The 21342-nt window shown below is 40.6% G+C and overlaps 1 protein-coding gene across 1 annotated transcript in view; it reads right to left on the minus strand.

Annotated features, from left to right (window-relative positions):
* The window catches only part of Fyb2 (FYN binding protein 2), a 71057-nt gene that overhangs the window by 28948 nt on the left and 20767 nt on the right, over window positions 1-21342 (minus strand). Inside the window, exons 5-7 of the mRNA XM_035438669.1 lie at window positions 10702-10802; window positions 2156-2190; window positions 302-333 (exon numbers count right to left, since the gene is read on the minus strand). Of these exons, the coding sequence (XP_035294560.1) occupies window positions 302-333; window positions 2156-2190; window positions 10702-10802 (168 nt within the window). The remainder of the gene's footprint in view (window positions 1-301; window positions 334-2155; window positions 2191-10701; window positions 10803-21342) is intronic.

Consider the following 21342-nt stretch of genomic DNA (forward strand, 5'->3'; position numbering starts at 1 on the left):
TTTGCCTGTCTGGTTTAGATTACTGCAAGTTGTCTATGGATCTATCTGATCTATCTTCAATTACCCTTCTTTGCTTTGTCAATGAGAATTTGCTGCATGAATACAATATGGGCTAAGATGACAAGGGCAAGGAAGGTCACACAGGGTCACTGAGAACCTGCTTGACACTGGGTTCCGTACAAAGTCCCAGGGAAACAACCAGTTCATGCACTGGGAACATGGCCAGCCACAGCAAGAAAATGAGTTCAGTTGTGAGTCATAGGTGGCTAGACGATGCCTTCCTTTTAGAGATAAAACTTACCTCGGTTCTAGATGTGGAAAACTCCTCCAAGGCTGAAAACAAAGAAGAAAAGTCACTTTTTGTGAGTTTACCCAAAGCAGGCTCTGTTGTTGGTTATAAATCATCAGATGATTTGATCAAACAGGAGGTGAAGTCTCAGGACATGGCACAAGCAGACAATGGCCACAGAGAGTTCCATGTGGGATTGAAGCTCAAGCAGAAGAGGAACCAACATTTCTGAAGGTGCATGTGTGCGAGTTACAGCACGCAAAAGGACTCAGATAGTTTTCTCTTCATCCCTTTCCAGGCATGCCCCTGAAGGAGAAGAGCTTCTGGATGTACAATATGTGGCATCCAGGCAGTTTCGGTGGCCAAAGGTCAGTACATGAGTCTTGCTTGGATTATACCCTAACTGCATGATCTCTGATCAAAATTCCACTCTTACATGGCAGAGATTTAATTCTGTTAAGATTACATCCTAGTGATTACAACACGAAACAGCCCCCTTCCCCCTAATCACTAGTCCCACATCTGATGTCATTAATTGTTTGGAATCTAGCCAAGAACCCTGAAGAAAATAGAAAACAAGAATCTGAACGGTTGCCTCTTAAGGCCAAGCATAGCGGCTCCCAGACATCCTTAGAGGAGAGCCCTGCAGGCCTTCATTCAGTGCCTAGTGGCTCTTCAAAGAATTCTAGCAAATTAACACCAGGAAACAAGTCAGATGAACCCTTTTCAATGCCTTTCAATGTTAGTTACTGGATTATTTAACAGCTCTACATCATTTATAGTGGAAGCAGGGGTACTGACTCCCACGGTTATTTTGGGGATTGAGTGTTGTTGTATAATTCCTGATCAAATAAAGGGCTTACTGCTAGACACCAAAGTGCCAGCAGGAGGCAGACAAGGTAACTGCCAGAAAGGATGACAACCACAGAAAACAGCCATGAGCTCTAATGTGAGTCAACTAGCCTTCTGCAAGGATTCAGGAGCATGAACTGTGCTTACACAGCCCTACAGCCAAGTCTTCAAGAAAGATGAACTCGAACTCTGCTTGCCCAGCTTAAAAATACAAAATGTGCCCACTAAGGGTGGACTAGACCCTTAAATGACCCCACAAAAGTGCTTGGGAAGCACCTGCTATGTGTCAGACACTGTACCTCATTGCTCTCTGTAATTTGAAGATATGCCAGTCCCGTTTGCTGAACATCTGCTGTGGCAGACATGGTGATAAACTTACTGTCCCCATGGGGAAATACTCCATTTACAGAGAGTAGAGGTTCAGAGACCTGAATGTCAAGTTCCAGGTACTTCTGAACACACCATTCCATTGGTGCTTGCCTTATGCTCCCCCTCACAAGACTCCAGATGTGGGGTTCTATTCTCCTCATGGTACAGGTGTCCGGTACAATGTCCTTGTTGACCAAGATTCAAGGTCATAGCCAGGTGCAATTTTGCTTGGGGCCTCAACTGAACTGCTACATCACCTCCAAGGTGGCACTTAACACCACACCAGCAGAATCCCAGGAAGTATGCTTTCTGGGCCCTGGCTGTTTTCTCAGAAGCCTAAGATATATAAATTTGGGTTGTCCTGGAGGACATTTCTCTCTGAAAGAGATGGTTATTAAAGGGCATTTTGGCACAGAACATATGAGATGAGGGTTCAGAAAAACAATTCAGACAATGTCTGCCCATCTCAGTACACACCTCCTTATTCTGTGTTAAAGGCTTGGGGCTCAGAATCCTGACCACTAAGAGCCTAGAAAAAGTCTGTTGCAAATAGGGAGCTTTCATCTTGCTGGAAAGTTCCCTAGACTTACGTCTAGGGAATGTACTACTCTTAGTCACACATCAGTAAGGACAGGAGGAGAATACCTTTTGGAGTTCTTCAATTTCAATTTCATAAGTGGCTAAAAATAAACAAAAGATATTTCAAGTCAGTTTATCCACTCATTTCTTGCAATATCCAGGCTTAACACAATTTACATGATTACAGAAGTCCAGTTTTCTCACCCTTCAGAGCATCCATCTATGACCCACTCTGAGTGAGTAGGAAAATTTCTAAGGTATCAATGGTCAAGGTTTGAGTTCTGTTGGGGATTTCCAGGATGGAATTTATAGCCTATTTTGAAAGCATAAGAAACCATATCTTAAGTTTCCTGGTTAAGTAAATGGATACACATATCCTTCTTAAAAAAATCATTTAAAATCAGTGTTAGCACTTAGGAGACAAATGTGAAAGGTGTGTGTGAGTGTGTGTGAGTGTGTGTGTGTGTGTGTGTGTGTGTGTGTGTGTGTGTGTGTGTGTGTGTTGGGGAGGGAGGCAGACTAGCAGGAACTTGAGTTTAACTCAAGAGATGAATGCCATATTTTGCCCCAAGTACTTTGTTTCCTAAACATGGCTTGAAAGAGGAGAGAAGAAATCATCCTGAGCGAGGTAACCCAGTCACAAAAAGACAAACATGGTAGGTAATTACTCATTTATGGATTTTAGACATAGAGCAAAGGATTATCACCCTACAATCCACACCTCCAGAAAAGCTAGGAAACAAGGAGGACCCTAAGAGGACCTCCCCGGAGAAGGGGAAAGGGACAAGATCTCCTGAGCAAATTGGGAGCATGGGAGGAGAGGAGAGGGAGATAGGAAAAAGAGAAGGGGAGAAGAGGAGGAGAGAGGAGGACATGAGGAAGCAGGAAGGTTGAATTGGGGAAAGAATAAAGGAGAGCAAAATAAGAGATGCCATAATAGAGGGAGCCATTATAGGTTTAAAGAGAAATCAGGCACCAGGGAAATGTCTAGAGATCTACAAGGATGACACCAACTAATAATCTAAGCAAAAGTGGAGAGGCTACCTTAAATGCCCTTCCCCGATAATGAGATTGATGACTACTTTATATGCCATCCTAGAGACTTCATCCAGAAGCTGATGGAAGTATAGAAGCCGACACCCACAGCTAAACACTGAACTGAACTCCTAGAATCCAGTTGTAGAGAGGGAGGGGTTATGGGCAAAGGGGCCAAGATCAGGCTGGTGAAACTCACAGAAACAGCTGACCTGAACAAGGGGGAGCTCATGGACCCCAGACTGAAAGCTGGGAAACCAGCATAGGACTGATCCAGACCCCATGAATGTGGAGGACTCAGAAATCTATGGGGCCTCTGGTAGTAGATCAGTATTTATCCCTAGCATACGAATGGACTTTGGGACGCCATTCCACATAGAGGGATACTCTCTGCTTAGCCACATGGGGGAGGACCTAGGCCCTGCTCCAAAGGATATGACAGACTCTGAAGATCCCCATGGAAGGCCTCACCCCCTCCCTGGGGAGCAGAAAGGAGATGGGATAGGGTGTTAGAGGGGGCAGGGGAGGAGGCGAGGGAGAGGGAACTGGGATTGATATGTAAAACAATCTTGTTGCTAATTTAAATAAAAAATAGAAAAAAAGAAAGGAGCCCAAGAAGATGTAAATATCTCTTGACTTTTCCCATGCTTCTGTGGATGTTACTTAATGAAATCATGACTTTCTAAATTATTCACAAATATTAGTGGCAAGAACGGACATAAAATTTGAGTCCTGCCACTTTCTTCTTGGGGAATTCAGATGAATTCCTATGAGCCCTGGGCTGCTCATCTGTGAAACTGGTCCACCAGTACCTTCAAGATGGCGATTAACATTGTTAACAGGACACTGGACATTGTATGAAAAGTGTCAGATTGCCCAGAGAATTGCTTCTCACATGCTTTTTGCTTAGCAAACATCTATAAAGTTTTGAACTGCTGACAGAAGTGTGAAGCAGGTGGGGCTTCTGCTATGTTTCTTCTGCTATTGTCCTGAAATTGATTAAAAAAAATTTGCTCCATTGCTCAGCTCTTAATAGAAACATATAATTAATTCACTGACAAAATAAATGTAGTAGTTTTCCCTAAAATTTAGGTTTTCTTGGATCTAAAATTCTACATGCATAGTTAATAATGTAGTTCATGTAGGTAAACCAGATGTTCATCTTTACTGACTTTTAGAGGAAGATACTTTTTACCCCTTACTTTTATTTTTGTTTGACACATACCCCCCTTTTTTTAAAAAAATAATGAATCTCTTTATGGGGCTGGAGAGATGACTTAGCAGCTAAGAGCCCTTGTTGCTCTTGTAGATGACCTCCATTTGAGTCCCAGCATGCCCACCATGTCTCAGAACCATCAGCAACTCCAGTTCCAGGGACTCTGACAGCCTCTTCCGACTTCCCTGGGCACCAGGCACACTCACGGTGCACAGACATGCGTGTAGGCAAAACATTCATATCCACAAAGAAAACTAAATCTAAAAAAATGTAAATCTACTCATGATTCAATTTCCCCATATTGACTTGTTTCCACTTTTTAAAGAGATAATCTCTTTTATGGGCCTGTCTGTGCTCTTCATAGAATTAACAAAGTATGATCTCACTTTGCTTCCCCTTAAACACCCTGGAGAATATCAGTGCATATGATGCCCTAGAAACTACAAAACCAGGGCTTGCAGATGCTCTGGGGATGCTTGCTCCAGTACATAAGCGAAGATCATACACATTCAGCTGATGATGTCCTTGTAGTGCCAAAGGGAAGGCTCTCCATTGGGAAGCTTCGGGAACCAAACTTACACCAAGGTAAGAATGCAAGGCTTATGCTTTGTTGGTAGTCATGGGAGACCTGCCCTTTCCTAAACAGAACCTGAGGGGGAGTGGACTGGGGAGTGGGAAGAAAGAGGGGAGGGGCAGAAAAGGGAGAGGAAACTTCAGCCAGGCAGTAAAATGCATGCATGCATGAATGAATGAATACAAGGCTTGAAAAAGAGCAAGAAGGGGCAGATGGAGAAGTTCAGAGGGAGGAAAGGGGAGGGAGAAATGATGTAACTACAGTCTCAAAAATAAAAGAAAGGGAGGGTGGGCTATACTAAAAAAAAAAAAAAGTCAGCAGGAACTAGGAATTGAAACAAGATTTGACCCCCAGCTTTGGAGTCCTCGCTCACTTTCTATGCAGGGGTCTGTAAGTTCCCCCCTCTAACGTGGCTTTACCAGGTGGCAGAAAAAGAGAAACCTCCAGAAGAGTTTCCTCAGCCACTTTGCAGCTGCAGAGGTCCACAGCCTGGAGGCCTTCCACTTTTCCATGCACTATACCCCACGAGATCTTAGACTAGCCTGTCTTCACATCCGGAGGTGAGATGACCATCCTTAATATTAAATAACTCAATGATCCAAAGCAGCAAACATCTTCACAGTGTAGGCAATAGGCTTCCTTTTGATACTAAATATTTACCGATATGGAAACCCACACTGAGGGAAGTGAAGCAGATTGCCCAAGGCTGCTCAAGAGAACAACTTCCCGGTTTAGAACTTCCTGGTCTGAGGGAATCCCCAAGGCTCTTCAAGATGCCCCAAGAATTCCCTGGCACCAGGAGGCACAGTCACAAGGACACTGGTCTTGATGACCACTGTGGATAATTATGCAATTTCCAGAACAGCCTGAGTCCTGTGACCCAAGACTGAGCTCTGCAATGGTGGGCACTGTGTAAGCTATGCACCCAAAGCTGTTGGGTTTGTTTCAAGGGACAGAATCACTGATGGGACAGCAGACACTAATCACTACATCCTATCTTTCCTGTCTGCTCCCTATCTCTCTCTCCCAACCCCTTTAAAAAAAATTAGATTCTTCACCCGAGAGAAACATTATTAAAATTAATTTTTGTAAAGGTGTGAGAATTAAGTTCCTGTTTGACATTTTTTGTAACCTATAGATAGTAATACACACTCCACCACTATTTCTTAGAAGGCTGTCTTCATTGAGTTGCTTCTACATCTTTGTAAATGGAGGGCAGGGGGCAGAACAAGAATTGTTTTGCATGTTTACACCTGCCTGTCTCTGGTTTCTCAGCTTCATTCCTCTACACCAGGTCTCTCTACCAAAGCCACATGATCTTGATCAAGGTATCAGTCTTTCAGTTGGGTGGCTGGTCTTTCCTACATTTTCTTCTCAAAATTATCTGCAGCTGTTTTAAGTCCCTCTGCCTTTCCATATGCATTTTAGAATAATCCTGTCTATAGCTACAAAACACCTTGCTGGGATATTTATAGGAACTGCCTTAAGCCTATGAGCCACTTGGGGAGAACTGATGTGTTGTTTTTCACTAACTGTCAATTTTAATCTATTGGGTCTTCTAATCCGCAAACATATTATGTCTCCTCACTCATTTGGATTAGATTTGATTTATTTAATCCAAATTTTATACTCTTAACATTTAACTCTTGTGCATGCTGTGACAAATTGACGTCTACATGTTTATCTTTTGGAAAGAAAACTTAAAAGGTATTGTACTTTTCCAATATTAGCATCCATGTGCACACTGGTAGTACATAAAACCACAACTGTTCACTAGTTCTTGGAGGCAGGGTGTAGGGGTTGTTTCTCTGTTGGGCTCTTATAAACACTTAGGGATTTCTGCAAATTAAGATGCTATCTTTCTTTGCCCTTTCATTTCCTGGTTAGATCTCGTAGCTCTACATTGAGTAAGAGCAGTAGGTGAGGACATTCTTGTTTTGTTTCAAGTTTTGGAGAGAAAGCAGTGCCTCTTTATCATCAGGTAGCTAGTTCTGCAGGCTCCCTGTGAACAACCTTTATCAGAGCCAAGGAGTTCTTTTTCCAAGAATCATTATATTGTGATCAGGGCAGAATGTTGCCCAGTGTCCTTTGAATGTATTGTGTGATTTTACTGCTTCACTCTGCAACCATAATGAGTTTCATTGATTGATTTGTGGATACTGGGCTTTGCATCTCCAAAACAAACTGCATTGGCTTATGCCGCTGTATACGATTGCTAATATCCAGTGTTAACGGATCTTCATGGCTGCTCCCGGAGATCTGAGCCATTTTCTTATTTAGTTTTAGTATCTGGCTTATGTTAACTTCACGAGATGAGCCAGGAACTGGTTGCCTCTATTTTTCTCAAAGATACTACAAAGCATGGGTGATAGCTCTTTTAAGTGTTTGCAAGCATGTTTCAGTGAAATCACCTGGATACAGACACTCTTTGGGGAACTTGTTTGTATGAGGTGTAGGTATGTATGTGTGTATGTATGTTCTCATGTATGCAATGTGTATTGGGGATGTGTATGTGTGTATGCATGTTTTCCTGTATACAGACACACAAGTGTGTTGGGAGTGTGCATGTACACTTGGAGGCCAGAGATTGGTGTTGGGTATCCTCCTTAATGGCTCTTCATTTTACTTTCTGTGGCACGTTCTCTTTCTGAACCCAGAGCTCACTGATTCCTCAGGGATCCCTGCCCCTGCCTCCCAAATGCTGGAATTATAGGTAGCAGCTACACCTCCCAGCTTTCATGTGTGTCCTGGGAATTCTAACTCCAGCCCTTATACTTATATGGGAAGCTCTCTACCCTCTGAGCCAATACCTTAGCCCCTATTTGGGGGAACTTTTAAAGCTCTAAGTGCAGGTTTTTTTTCTACGGGTTATGGAGCAACTCAAATTATTTTGGGTGATCTGCAGTAGCTTAAAGGGATTGTTTCATTTTTGTTTAAGTTGCCAAATTCATGTACATACAGTGTTTTATAATGCTTCCTTATCTCTTAGTGCCCATGGGGTCTGTGAGGCTATCCCTGCTTTATTCCTGAGATTGTTAATTTTCTTGGTCAGTCTTTCTAGACATTTGTCAATTCCATTATCTTTGGAAGGGGGTGGGACACATCACTGAAATCCTCATGACTGCTGGCTATAGTTTCCCAGTTTCTTAAGTATTATTTGGCCTATCCTTGTCTACTATAAAAATGTCCTGCTATCAGGGATAGGCTTAGTCATCTCCATCCCCTCCCACCTGATTCCCTGCTGTTCCACACAGGGAGCTCCACCAGGCCTCACTTTCTGAACCCTTTCCGACTCCTTAGTCCACAACCCTTGCCTTCTTGGTGGCATTACTCTTTCAGTGCAGCTGGGACCCTTCACAAAATACTTGGGTTAGTAATTCCTTCTTTAGGGTACCTCAGGTGGTGTCCCTAGGAGGCCCATCTTTGGAATTTGTCAACGAATGGAGATCTCTTACCCAGCTTTCCATAGTCAATCCTCAGCTTCACCCACTAGCATGAGTGGCCCTGCCTGTGTGAAACATGCATACACCTGTCTCTGAAGCCTAGCTCATCAAGAGGAAGATGCACCAAGGGAAAATCCCTGACCAGGATTTTTGTGAGGCATTTCCATAATGGTAGGTTCTGGGTAAGGGAGTCTCAGGAGTCCAGAGAAAAAAAAGGTGAAGGCTCAGCCTCAAGCTTCCTCTCAGCCCTGTGAACCTTATGTCTGGTAGAAATTCATTCAGTGAGAATTCTGCCTACATGGGGCCCTAGCCTCTCTAGTCAGAGTGTGTGGGACAGTCCAGCAGTGTCACATGAATGGTGAACTTGCTAGAAATGCAGGCTCCAAGGCCACATATCAGAGCTGTGACCGGAATCTGTATTTTAAGATTTCCCAAGGATGAATGCATAAAATAGAAAGTGAAAAGCCCTGCTCTGTGCCTATGGCTAATATTCTACAAATCACATGGGAACATCTGGTTTTTTCACAGGTGATCTGGTTTATCCCAATTTGCTTTATCAGGGTACAAAGACAACTGTCTGACTTCTTAGACTTTTAGAATCCCACAGTAGTAGAGTGGGCAATGAATGAAAAACAAAAGCAAAAGCAAACAACAACAACAAAATCCTACACCTATGGCAGACATTAATAATCAGTTGCAGACCTTTCATCCCATGCCTGAATCTATCCTCTCAATTGTGTTTAAGACAGCCATCTCTGATAATAGACTTGACCCAGTAGAATTTTTTTTAGTAGTTATTCAATTTCTCACTCCTGGAAAGGAAAGTGAAATGTGTTCGGGAATATTATTTTAACTGTGTAAAGGTGTGTTACATTTGTTTATGCTTCATTTTAATTTTGGAAAGATGTGTTGCATTTATTTTACCTTGCCTGCCTAAAGCACCTGATTGGTCTAATAAAGAGCTAAACAGCCAATAGCAAGGCAGAGAAAGGATAGGCAGGGCTGGCAGGCAGGGAGAATAAATAGGAGAAGAAATCTAGGCCTGGAACAAGAACGAGATGAGGTGAAGAGAGGAGAGAACAAGGGAGACACAGAGTGGGGGGCAGCCAGGCAGCCACCAGCCAGCCGACACAAGAAGCAGTGAAAATAAGATATACAAATAGAAAGTAAAAAGCCCTGAGGCAAAAGTTAGATAAAGAGAAACAAGTTAATTTAAGTTAAAGGACCTAAGCTAGGCTGGGCACTCATAACCAATAAGTCTCTGTGTCATGATTTGGGAGTTGGTTGGTGGACCAAAAGAAAAATTGTGCTACAGAAATGTCAATATGTGTTCACAATTTATATCACAGACTTTAAGTATATATTCCAGAACAATGACTTCTTTCTTAGAACCCAAGTCTTCTTGTCTGTACAGCAATAATTGAGCCAGAAGAACTTCTGGAGCCTCCTTGCAAGGGAGATAAGCTCCCTCTGGGTAAGATGCAGCTTAGATTGATGGAAAGGTCATGGAGTATTCACACAGGCTGAGCCTGTTCTGCACTGTAGCTCTACCACACAGTGCTTGGCTCACTATGTACGTCTCATCCTCTCCAAGCTTCAGTCTCCTGTCTCTTGCAGTGGGGATGGAAACATTCAATCTGCAGGTGTCTGCACAGAGGACCTAGCAGAGAAATACAATCCATAGTGCTGGCTCTGTAAGTCCTGGCATTTACTGTAGCACTGGTATTTATTGCTTCTGCAGAGAGTTGGATGACACTGTCAGTAGAACAAAGACATTGAAAGTTGTAGTAGTGTTGCATCTCTGCTTCTCATTCATTTTCTTTAGGAATCCCCTTTGCACAAAGCATTCTGAGCATCATCAAAGGCTGGAGGATTTATCTCTGAACTCAAAAGCTACTATATAAAGCCCCTTTTCTTAATTAGATTGAACACAAAGTCTAATTCTCATGGTGTGCCATCTCTTTCTCCACACACTAAGTAACCTCAAGAAGGATATGAGAAGCAAGGTGAGATTTCCTTAAGTGAGAAAAATTAAATCACAGTGTCTTGACTTTTCCTCCTACCCACCTACAAAGGGCAAAGCAGTTAAGATGATCAGAGATAAAAAGGAATGGCAGGAAGGAGGAGGTACACAGCAGGAGTCACTTATTAGGAGTCCAGATCAGTGCTGATGCCCAGCTGGACTGATATATATTGTTAAGAGACTAGGAATGGGAGAGATAAAAAAGGAAATAAGATGGCAGAGCAGAAAATCTGAACATATCATTAGCTATAGGGAAAATACCATCTTGACACATTTTTACCCTGCACCTGGTTGTAATATTAATTGGCTTAGCAGACTTACCCTCCGCAGTTTCTCCTGCAGCACACAGGTTAATCGAGTTGCTAGAGTGACTCAGATATGAAATTCTTGTATCATAATTATGTGGTTCTTCCAACTCAGCACTGAAAAGAACGGAAGAAGAAATACATTGAACTCACATTTTTTTGACTCTGACCAGGGAAGCAGGTAGGCCAACTAAAGGCCTTTGCCTCTCCTCCCTCTGCTCCAAGTATAATCCCCCAGTCTCATCCCCATCTCTGTTGTAGACCATGCTCCCTGCTCTCATTTCCATGGGACTAAGCAGATCACCATGGAACATGATACTTCCTTCCTTCCTGTGGATCACCCCTAGGCCACATCTAGAAGGATATCAGAAGAATTTCCTATCAGGGATCACAGTCACCACACCTTCCTAAGAACTAGAAAGGGCAACAGAAACCAAGGAGCAAAACACCCACCCAAAAAACAGTAGACTAGATACTAGCACCTAGAATTACAATCTTCTGATACCCATATGCCTAGAAGCCAGCATAAAAACAAAACAATAACAGCCAGGACAATATGTTTCTACTAGAGCTCAGCAACACTACCACAGTGGGCACTGACGATTGCAACATATCTCAAGCACAAAACAAAGACATTAAAGTAGCCTTTATGAATATGATAGAGGACCTTAAAGAGGAAATAAATCTCTTAAGGAAATCTATGAAAAGACAAACAGCAGAAAGAAATGAACAAAATAGTTCAAGACCTGAAAATTGAAATAGAATCAACAAGGTAAACAGGGAAATCTGAAAATAAGAAATTTAGAAACCTGAATAGGAACCTCAGAGGCAAGCTTCACCAACAGTATACAAGAGATGGAAGAGAGAATCTCAGGCATTGAAGAAATGGATACTTCTGTCAAAGAAAATGTTAAATATAAAAACTCCTGGCCCCAAGCATCAAGAAAATCTGGGACACTATAAAGAGACCAAACCTAAGAATAATAGGAATAGAAGAAGAGAAGAAATACAGGTCAAAGGCCCAGAAAATATTTTCAACAAAATCATAGAAGAAAATTTCCCTAACCTAAAGAAGGAGGTGCCTACCAAGGAACATGAAGCATACAGGCTAACAGATTGGGGCAAAAAAGAAAGTCTCCTTTGCACATAGTAATCAAAACACTGAATGTACAGAACAAAGAAAGAATATTATAAGGTCCAAGAGAAAAAGACCAAGTAACATATAAAGGCACACCTATTAAAATGACACCTGACTTCTCAATGGAGATTCTAAAAGCCAAAAGGGCCTGGACAGATGTCTTGCAGATTCTGAGAGACCACAGATGCCAGCCCAGACTACTATACCTAGCAAAACTTTCAATCACAATTGATGGAGAACATAAGATGTTCCATGATAAAAACCAAATTTAAGCAATATCATCTATTTATAAATCCAGTCCTATGGAAGATGCTAGAAAGAAAACTCCAATCTAAAGAGGTTAACTGCATCTAAGGAAACGCAAGGAATAAATAATCCCAGAGCAGCAAATCAAAAAAGAGAGAGACAGACACATCAGTAAAATAATGGTAATCTACAAACACTGTTCATTGATATCTCTCAGCATCAGTTGTCTCAAGTCTCCAAAAATAAAAAAAAAGACAGAAACAGTAAGAATGGGAAAAGAGGATCCATCCTTCTGCTGTACCCAAAAAAGAATACACTTTAACATAAAGAATAGGCATCACCTTAGGGCAAAAGGATGGAAAAAGATATTCTAAGCTTAATAGGCAAGTTTGTGTAGCCATTTTAACATCTGGTAAAATAGACTCCAAACCAAAATTAATCAGAAGAGATAGGGAAATACATTACATACTCAAAGGAAAAATCCACCAAAAGGACATTGTAATCCTTAACATCTATGCACGAAACACAAGGGCACACAAGTTTGTGTAAAGAAACACCACTAAATCTGAAGTTGACTCTCACACACTGATAGTGGGGACTTCAATGCCCTTCTCTTGCTAATAGACAGGCAGTCTGGACAAAAACCACACAGAGAAATGCTGGAGCTAACTGGCATTATTAAACCAAATGGACCTAACATTTACAGAAATACAAAAGAAGATATTGTCTTCTATGCACCTCATGGAACTTTCTCCAAAATTGACCACATACTCAGACACAAAGCAAGATACAGGAAAGTTGAAGTAACACCCTGCATCCTAGCTGAGCCCTGTGGATTAAAGCTGGATATTGACAATAAAAATAAAAACCTTACACACTCATGACAACTGCACAACTCACTACTGAATAAGAAAAGGGTCAAGATAGAAGCTAGGAAAGAAGTTAAAGACTTTCTAGAATTGAATGAAATGAATACACAGCATACCCAAACTCATGGGACACAATGAAGGTAGTTCTAAGAGGCAAGTTCATAGCACTAAGTGCCTACATAAAAAAAAAAATAGAAAGATCTCATAAATTCCCCCATCACTAGCCCAGAAGCCATCTCCAATTGATAACTACTTGCAAATGGAAATTCCATTTTATCCAAGGGAGTCTCACACCAGTGAAACAAACTACACTTAAGGGTAGCTCCCATGCCCAGCAGTAGACGACCAAGAGAAAACATGGCATCTTTGGAGGTTCTTTCTCTCACAATGTCATATCAGGGCTTTAAATTTTTTTCTCATATATATTCTCTCTTTACACTGCAGGTCCTCTGTGTATATATTGTGGCTTCTAGTTTAGTGTTTTCATGGGATTCCTGCAGGTGCAAATGAGTGTGTCTGTTTCTTGTGCCTTCTCTTCAGCTCTTTTCTTTTGTCCTATTCTGATATGTTAGTTTCTGTATCATTTTATTATTATCCCTTAGAAGCATCTTGCTTTCCAATGACAGACACAAAGGAGGTGGATCTGGATGGGAAGATTGGGGAGAAGAAATGGGAGGAGTAGAGGGAGGTGAAGCTGTAATCAGGGTATATCATGTGATAAAAAATCTATTTCCAATAAAAGGAAAAAAACACGTCTTCAAACACATTTAAAAGCTCTGTATGTTTTTCCTCATTAGAGAAATCACACGGTGCCCATCTAGTGACTTGTGCAGATGTGGAAGTCAGGAGCCCTCCCCAAAGTACAGGGATTCTCAATGAGATTCAGCCATACAATATATTACAGAGAAATCACAGAGTCTACAGAGGAATCAATAAGGCATAATCCCTGTGCCAGATATAGTGAGGAATGCATAATAAGAAACTTAGGTGAGAACTGTTGAGATTCCAGGAAAACCCAAGACCAAATAAAGAGAGTCCTCATGCTGGGCAGCAGGTTAATGTCTAAGTCTGAAGGTCAAGCTGAAACACTTCTCACTGGGAAGTCAGAACTATGCTGCCAACAGGAGTCTATCATGACCGATGCTGCCTGACCTATGATGGGTTCTAGAAAATATCTTTTGCACTCTCCCAAGGGAATGAGCAAGAAAGCTTTCTTTCTGTGGCCACAGAGCTGGAATACTTGGCTAGAAGAAGCCAGAAGCTCAAAGCCCAGCACCAAGGACAGGTGTGGGGTCAGCATTCATTCTACCCCTGTGATGCAGAGATCCAACACTGATCCTGGAACTCAAAATTCAGATCCTCCTTTTATGAACCAGGTTTCCTAAAAAGGCCGTGTCTGTATTGAAGGACTGCACATGGATGGTTAGAGCTGTGGTTGTAGACAGGTGGGATGCTGCAGATTGAAATCCAAAGTTATTATTTTGGGATATTGTAACGATAACTTTTTCCACCAGCTGCCCGAGCCCCACTGCCACAGGGGCACCCAAAATAACACACAGAGATTAATATTAGGTACAATGCTGCTGGCCAATGACTAGGATTTCTTATGTGCTAACTCAGTCTTAATTATCAACCATAACTACTAATCTATATTTTTTATAAAGACTTATCTTGTCAAGGATGCCAGTCATATGCATCCTTTCTTGCTGGCGATCACATGGCGGCCCCCCCACAGAAGAGAGGAGGAGGAAGAGAGTGATTTCCTGCTTGTCCTTGCTTATATTCTGAGTCTGCCTGCAATGTCACTTCCTGCCTGGATAAAAAGACCTTTCTTTACTACAATTCCCAGAATCCTCCTTGACTTCTAATCCCACCTATCTTGCTCCCCTATTGGCCAACAGTGCTTTATTCAACAACCAATAAGACAAACATATGCAGAAGGACTTCCCCTATCAGAGTATCTATTAATTTTATCCCCCCAGATATCATTTCTCTGTGTAGTCCTGGCTGTCCTGGAACTTGCTTTGTAGACCTGGCTGGACTCAAACTCAAGAGATCTGCCTGCCTCTGCCTCTCTGATACTGGGTTTAAAGGCACATATGTGGTACACAAACACACATGCAGGCAAAATACACCCATACATATAAAATAAATATAACAAAACTGAACTCTCCTGGGTGCCTGAAAACACGGAACAACAACAAATGAGGGAGCCTGTGTTTAACCTGGTGGAGTCAGACACACACACACACACACACAACACACACACACACACACACACACACACACACACACACACACGGATGGGGAGGTGGGGGAGGAGGACAGACTTCTGAGCAGTACTTTAACTTGTGGAGATCTCAGTACTGCACTCCCCTCCTGTATCCCCAGTGTACTTGTGACACACTTCTATCTAGAACATCAGCTACCCCAAAGGACTAAATCTGGTGAGATTCAAGAGTGGGGGAGAACCTGACGAATTCTCAGCCCTGAAGCCAAGTGTGATCAGTAGAGGTCCCTGTGCACAAAGAAGGGAAACAACTAAGTGGAGTCAGCTCTAGCAGACACCAGACACTTGGCTAGTGCTGGCTCAATGTGACAGAGCAAACGCTGTTCCCTATGTGTGCGTAGCAGGTGCATTAGTCATGTAACCACCTTCTCAGCCCCTATTAACTTGGTTAAGAGAAAGCTTCAGAAGATAGAAACAAGGCAAAATTTCTAATTTTAAGAGGCTAATATAGTTTTCACATAAAAACAATATAATCAAATAAAAGAAAATTAGAAGAGTTCAAATCTCACTTAAAAAGATTTATTTAACCCAACCCTGTTTAGGAATTCCTAGAAAAATAAATGATTATGTATTAAAAGTACCTCAAGAGCAAATTAATTTATTCCAAGATCACAAGAATGTCTCCATCTTAGAGACTGCACCACTCCGATTAATCACAATTTTAATGGGAAGAAGTCAGATTTTAATTAATGCAAAAAAGCATTTCATGAAGTTAAACTTTCTTACCTGGATTAATCCTCCAACAAATACCATACTTAATGACAAAGTACAACACAGAGTTAATGTCTGTATAAATTCTATCAGGAACTTCAGCAATAGAAAAAAGAGTAGCCCATGGAAACTTGGACAAAATCATTATAGTCACCACAGAAAAGTCAATTAAGAGCACACAAAATTAAATCCTTAAACTCACAGGAAACAGGGAAGTGGAAAGGAGAACAATTTAGTTCACATAGTCAGACTACTATATGAATCCCAGCTTGAGAATGCCACCACATTTGATGGGAAGAATTGAGAAATAGCGAATCTTTATATTGTTTGGGAAAGACTTGGCACAACCACTATGGAAGATAATATGTCAAAATTTAGCCCAAGTTGTTCAGTTGGTATTGTTTAGCAATTCTACTCCTTGTTAAATAAACAGCTTTAGAGAACTCACTTGGATTCATCTCAGCGAAGCACTGTTTCATATGAGAAATTTGAAACCGTATTAGCCACTCCCCAGGGAGGAATCCATGAGCAAATGTGACACGCTCACTGGATGGAATACAGGACAGCAATCAAAATCCATAGACTTATGACTTGCCTGCACCTACTTAGAAAACTGCTTTTCTAAACAAGCTGTGAAAGAGAGAGTAACCCACTGTTTATGCAAATATTTAAAGTTCTATTTTAACAAAAGTGAATTTTTAGTTTCAATATAAGAAAAAAGCTATACAGATACACTCTAAATCTATGACAGGTGTTGGCTCTATAGGGGAGAAGTACATCTGTCAAGTGAACCAAAGGGGGCACCATCCCATCAAGTGTGGGAGACTAGAGGAGAAATAACACACACAGGCCTTCTCCTTCCACGCTAATGTGGGCTTCACATTTTAGTACTCTTGCTTATTTTTCCCATCTATGTATAGTCACATGGGTCACAGGAAATGAAAAGGAAGGCATTTCTCTTCTTTTGTTTCCTCTATGTAATATTATAAGAACATTATATCCACATATTTTCCTTCATTCAACAATTTGGCTATTTTAATTTTTTCTATTATGTTTTTAAAATTTTATTTTTGTTTGTATTCGTGTGCGTGTGCCTGTGCGTGTGTGCGCGCGCTGATGACCTGGATATAGCTGCCTGTGGAGGCCAGAAGAGGCAGTTGTAGGCTGACTGACAAGTGTGCTGTGAACAGAACTTAAGTCCTCTGGGAGAGGAGCAAGTGCTCTTAACCTCTGGGCTACTTCTTTCCTTTTTTTTTTTTTTAATCTTCTTGTCTTTATTTGCATATTATCTATAATGGTTTTAAAGATACAGACTAGTTGTGTCTTGCTGAAAAGGAAAAATTATAAATTCTAATGCTTAGTAACATTTTCTTTCATATTTTTGTTCATCCCTCTTGCAGGAGATAATTGAGAGAAATGTAGCTAAATTAGAGGCTGTGCTGTGTATCTCATGCTCTAATGCCTTGATGACCTCATCAGATCATGGGAAATTAAACTTATTAATAAGAAACAGTTTGTGGAGGAGTTGAAAGAGTATACCTAATCAATTCCTGGCACAAATTTTGTCAGAAATGAGAAGTATCTGACTTTAGATGATTATAAAGGATTTTAACCTCTTCTTCTAAAAAGAGGAGGGGGAGGAGGAAAAAGAGGAGGAAGCGGAAGAGCAGGAAGAGGAGCAGGAGGAAGAAAAGAGCAGGGAGAGGAGGAAGAAGAAGAAGAAGAGAAAGAGCAGGAAGAGGCGGAGGAAGAAGAAGAGCAGGAGGAAAGGAGAAGCAGCAGCAGCAGCAGCAGGGCCAGCATCTTTCAGATCAGTTTACAAGGACTATTTACAGCTCTACCTTTAGGAAAGAGATATTGTGGGTGATACATAAATTCCCTTCCTTGCTAAGAATTACTTTTCTGGCTTTTTCTAGGACATTGGAGCTAGATCTGGGATCCACCTCAATTTTACAGAGTGTGGATCAATATAAGGAACTTGAACAAGTAAGAACTATGATTCAATTTATTTATCCCCACATTTATGAAAAATGCTTCCAGAATCGTAAAAGCATGGAGAGGCTGCACAGTGGCCAGGTCAGGAGTATGGCTGCAGATGGAGGGAAACTGAACCCTACCTCTCCTCAAATGCCAGTTCAAAAGCACCAGACAAACAGCTTAAACTTCCATTTTCCACTCTTCAAAATACCAATCAATAATGGAATATATTCTATGGCTATAGTGTGGTTATTGAATGAAATATTTTTGCTCTGCATAAGGGTGCCACAAAAACATGCTAGTACTATCACATTGGCAACATCTTTTAAACGCTGTTCTGAGGCGTCTTATAAAGTTCCTTTATTACAGGCATAACATTAAATTTCACACTTCCTTATGGTGAAGCTCTCAAATTTAAATTCAGCATCAAAGCTTTAGTGTTTCCCTTTTTAAAAATTTTATGTGCCCTGATGTTTTGCCATGGGCATTGGGTCCCACGGAACTGGAGTTAAAGACAATTGTGAGCTGCCATGTGGGTACTGGGAATTGAACCTAAGTCTTCTTGAAGAACAGCCAGTGCTCTTAACTGCTAAGCCATCTCTCCAGCCCCAACATTGCAATTCTTAACATCTATGTGCTAAACACAAGGACATTCAGATTTATAACAGTAACATTACTACGGCTTAGACCACAAATTGATTCTCACACACTGATGGTGGGAGACTAAAAAACCCACTCTCACCAATGGACAGGTCATCCAGAAAAAAAGAGAAAAAACCACAGAGAAATCCTAGAGCCGATGCTATAAACCAAAAGGACCTAACAAATATCCACAGTACATTTCACTCAAACATGTCATTACCTCATAGAACTTTGTTCAAAATTGGCCATATACTGGGACACAAAACCTCAACTGATAATCAATAAAATAGAAAAAATCATTTCAAAGAACCAATGAAACAAAGTTGATTCTCTGAGAAAAATCATTACAATTGACAAATCCCTAGGCAAATTAACTAAAAGGCAGAGGGAGAAGATCCAAATTGATAAAATTATAACTGTAAAGGGGGGCATAACAAAAGACTCTGGGGAAATCCAGAGAATCATAAGGACATATTTTAAAAACCTGTATTCCCATAAACTGGAAATCTAGAAGAATTGATAATTTTCTCAATATTTCACTTACCAAAGTCAAATCAACATTAGATAAACAATTTAAAGAGATTGATAATCCCTAGTGAAATAGAAGCAGTCATTAAAAGTCTTCTAACATTAAAAAAAAACAAAAACAAAAGCAAAAGCTAGATGGTTTTACAGTAGAATTCTACAAACTCTTTCAAAGAAGAGTTGATACCAATATTCCTCAAATTATTCCACAAAATAGAAAAAGAAGTATTGCCCAATTCATTCTATGAGACCAGTTACCCTAATACTCAAACCCTATAAAGATCTAACAAAGAAAAAGAATTACAGACCTATTTCCCTTATGAACACAGATGCAAAAATTCTCAATAAAATACTTGCTAACTGAATCCAAGAACACATCAGAAATATCATGCACCATGATCAAGTTGTCTTTATTCCAGAGATTCAAGGATGGTTTATCATATGTAAAATGATAAATATAATCCATCATATAAACCAGCTGAAAGACAAAAACCACATGACCATATCATTATATGAAGAAAAGGCCTTTGGCAAAATCCAACATCCCTTCTTGATAAAGGGATACAAGTTACCTTAAACATAATTAAATTAGTTTATAGCAAGTCAATAGACAACGTCAACTTAAATGGAAGGAAACTCAAAGAAATTCCACTAAAATCAGGAACAAGACAAGGCCGCCTACTCTCTTCACATCCCCTCAATATAGTACTTGAAGCCTTAGCTAGAGCAATAAGACAACTAAGAGATCAAGGGAATATAAATTGGAAAGGAAAAAGTCAAACTATTTTTATTTGTATCTTTATATTTATTTATATGATGGTATATATAAATGATCCTAAAATTCCACCAGTAAACTCCTACAGTTGATAAACACATTCAGAAAAATAGCTGGATAAAAAATTAACTCAGAAAAATCAATAGTCCTCCTATTTACAAATGACCAAAGACTGAGAAAAAAATCAGGAGAGCAACACCTTTTACAATGGTCTTAAATATTATAAAGTATCTTGGGGTAACTGTAAATGGGGATTTCTCTCCTGCCTGACCGTTTCCAAATAAACACTCAGAGGCTTAAGATTACTTATAATTGTTTGGCCAATGGCTCAAGCATATTACTGGCTAGCTCTCACAATTAAATTAATCCATTTCTATTAGTTTATATTTTACCATGAGGTTTGTGGCTTTTTAACTCATAGCTTGCTTCTCTGATGGCTACTTGGTATCTCCCTGTCTCTGTCTTCTTTCTCTCCATATTTTTGCTTTAATTTCCAGTCTGGATCCATTCTGCCTGGCCATTGGCCAAATCAGCTTTATTTATCAACCAATAAAAGCAACACATATTTGCAGCACCATCAGGTAACTCTAACCAAGCAAGGGAAAGTCTTGTATGGTAAGAACTTCAGGATATTAAAGGAGCTATCAGAAGGTGAAAAGATCTCCCATGATCATGGATCAGTGGGACTAGCATAGTAAAAATGGTCACCTTACCAAAAACGATCTACAGATTCATATAGACACAGAAAACCCAAGGTAGCTTAAAAAAAATCCTGAATAATAAAAGACCTGCTGGAGGTATCACCATCCCAACCTCAAAATGTACTGCAATACTATAGTAATAAAAACAGCACGGTATTGGCACAAAACAGACAAGTTGATTAATGTAATGAAATTGAAGACTCAGACAAATATCAACACACCTATGGACACATGATTTTAATAAAGAATCCAGAAATATACACTGGAAAAATAGCATCCTCGATAAATGGTACTGGTCAAGCTGGATGTCTGCATGTTAGAAAAAGGCAAATCGATCCACACTTATCGCCCTATACAAAACTCAACTCCAAATGGATCAAAGACCTCACTATAAATCCAGATACACTGAATCTTCTTCAGTGTCCGGAGTAGCTGAGATTATGGGCACAAGGCACAACACCTGGCTCTTTCTTTTGGCACAAATGGTATTCGTTCTATATTGTTACCCAGTTTAACTCTCAGGAGCACCATGAGATATTTTGAGGATGAGGATACCTAGACTTAGACTACTGTGACATAGAGGACCTGGGTCTGGAAGCCAGACTGCCCAATTGGTTCATCTGATTTCCCTACAAGCCACTCTGGAAGCAAGGGGAAACTGAAGAATGAAAACAATGAAACAGTAGTTGGTGACAAAGCTTGTCAAGTGAACTTAGCTTGTGAGGGGCTTTTGAATGATAGCTTTTAAAAAGTTTGAGGCGGATCCAACTGCCAGACAAAAAG

The sequence above is a fragment of the Cricetulus griseus genome, chromosome 2 (genome assembly GCF_003668045.3).
Source record: "Cricetulus griseus strain 17A/GY chromosome 2, alternate assembly CriGri-PICRH-1.0, whole genome shotgun sequence".
Classification (NCBI taxonomy): domain Eukaryota; kingdom Metazoa; phylum Chordata; class Mammalia; order Rodentia; family Cricetidae; genus Cricetulus; species Cricetulus griseus.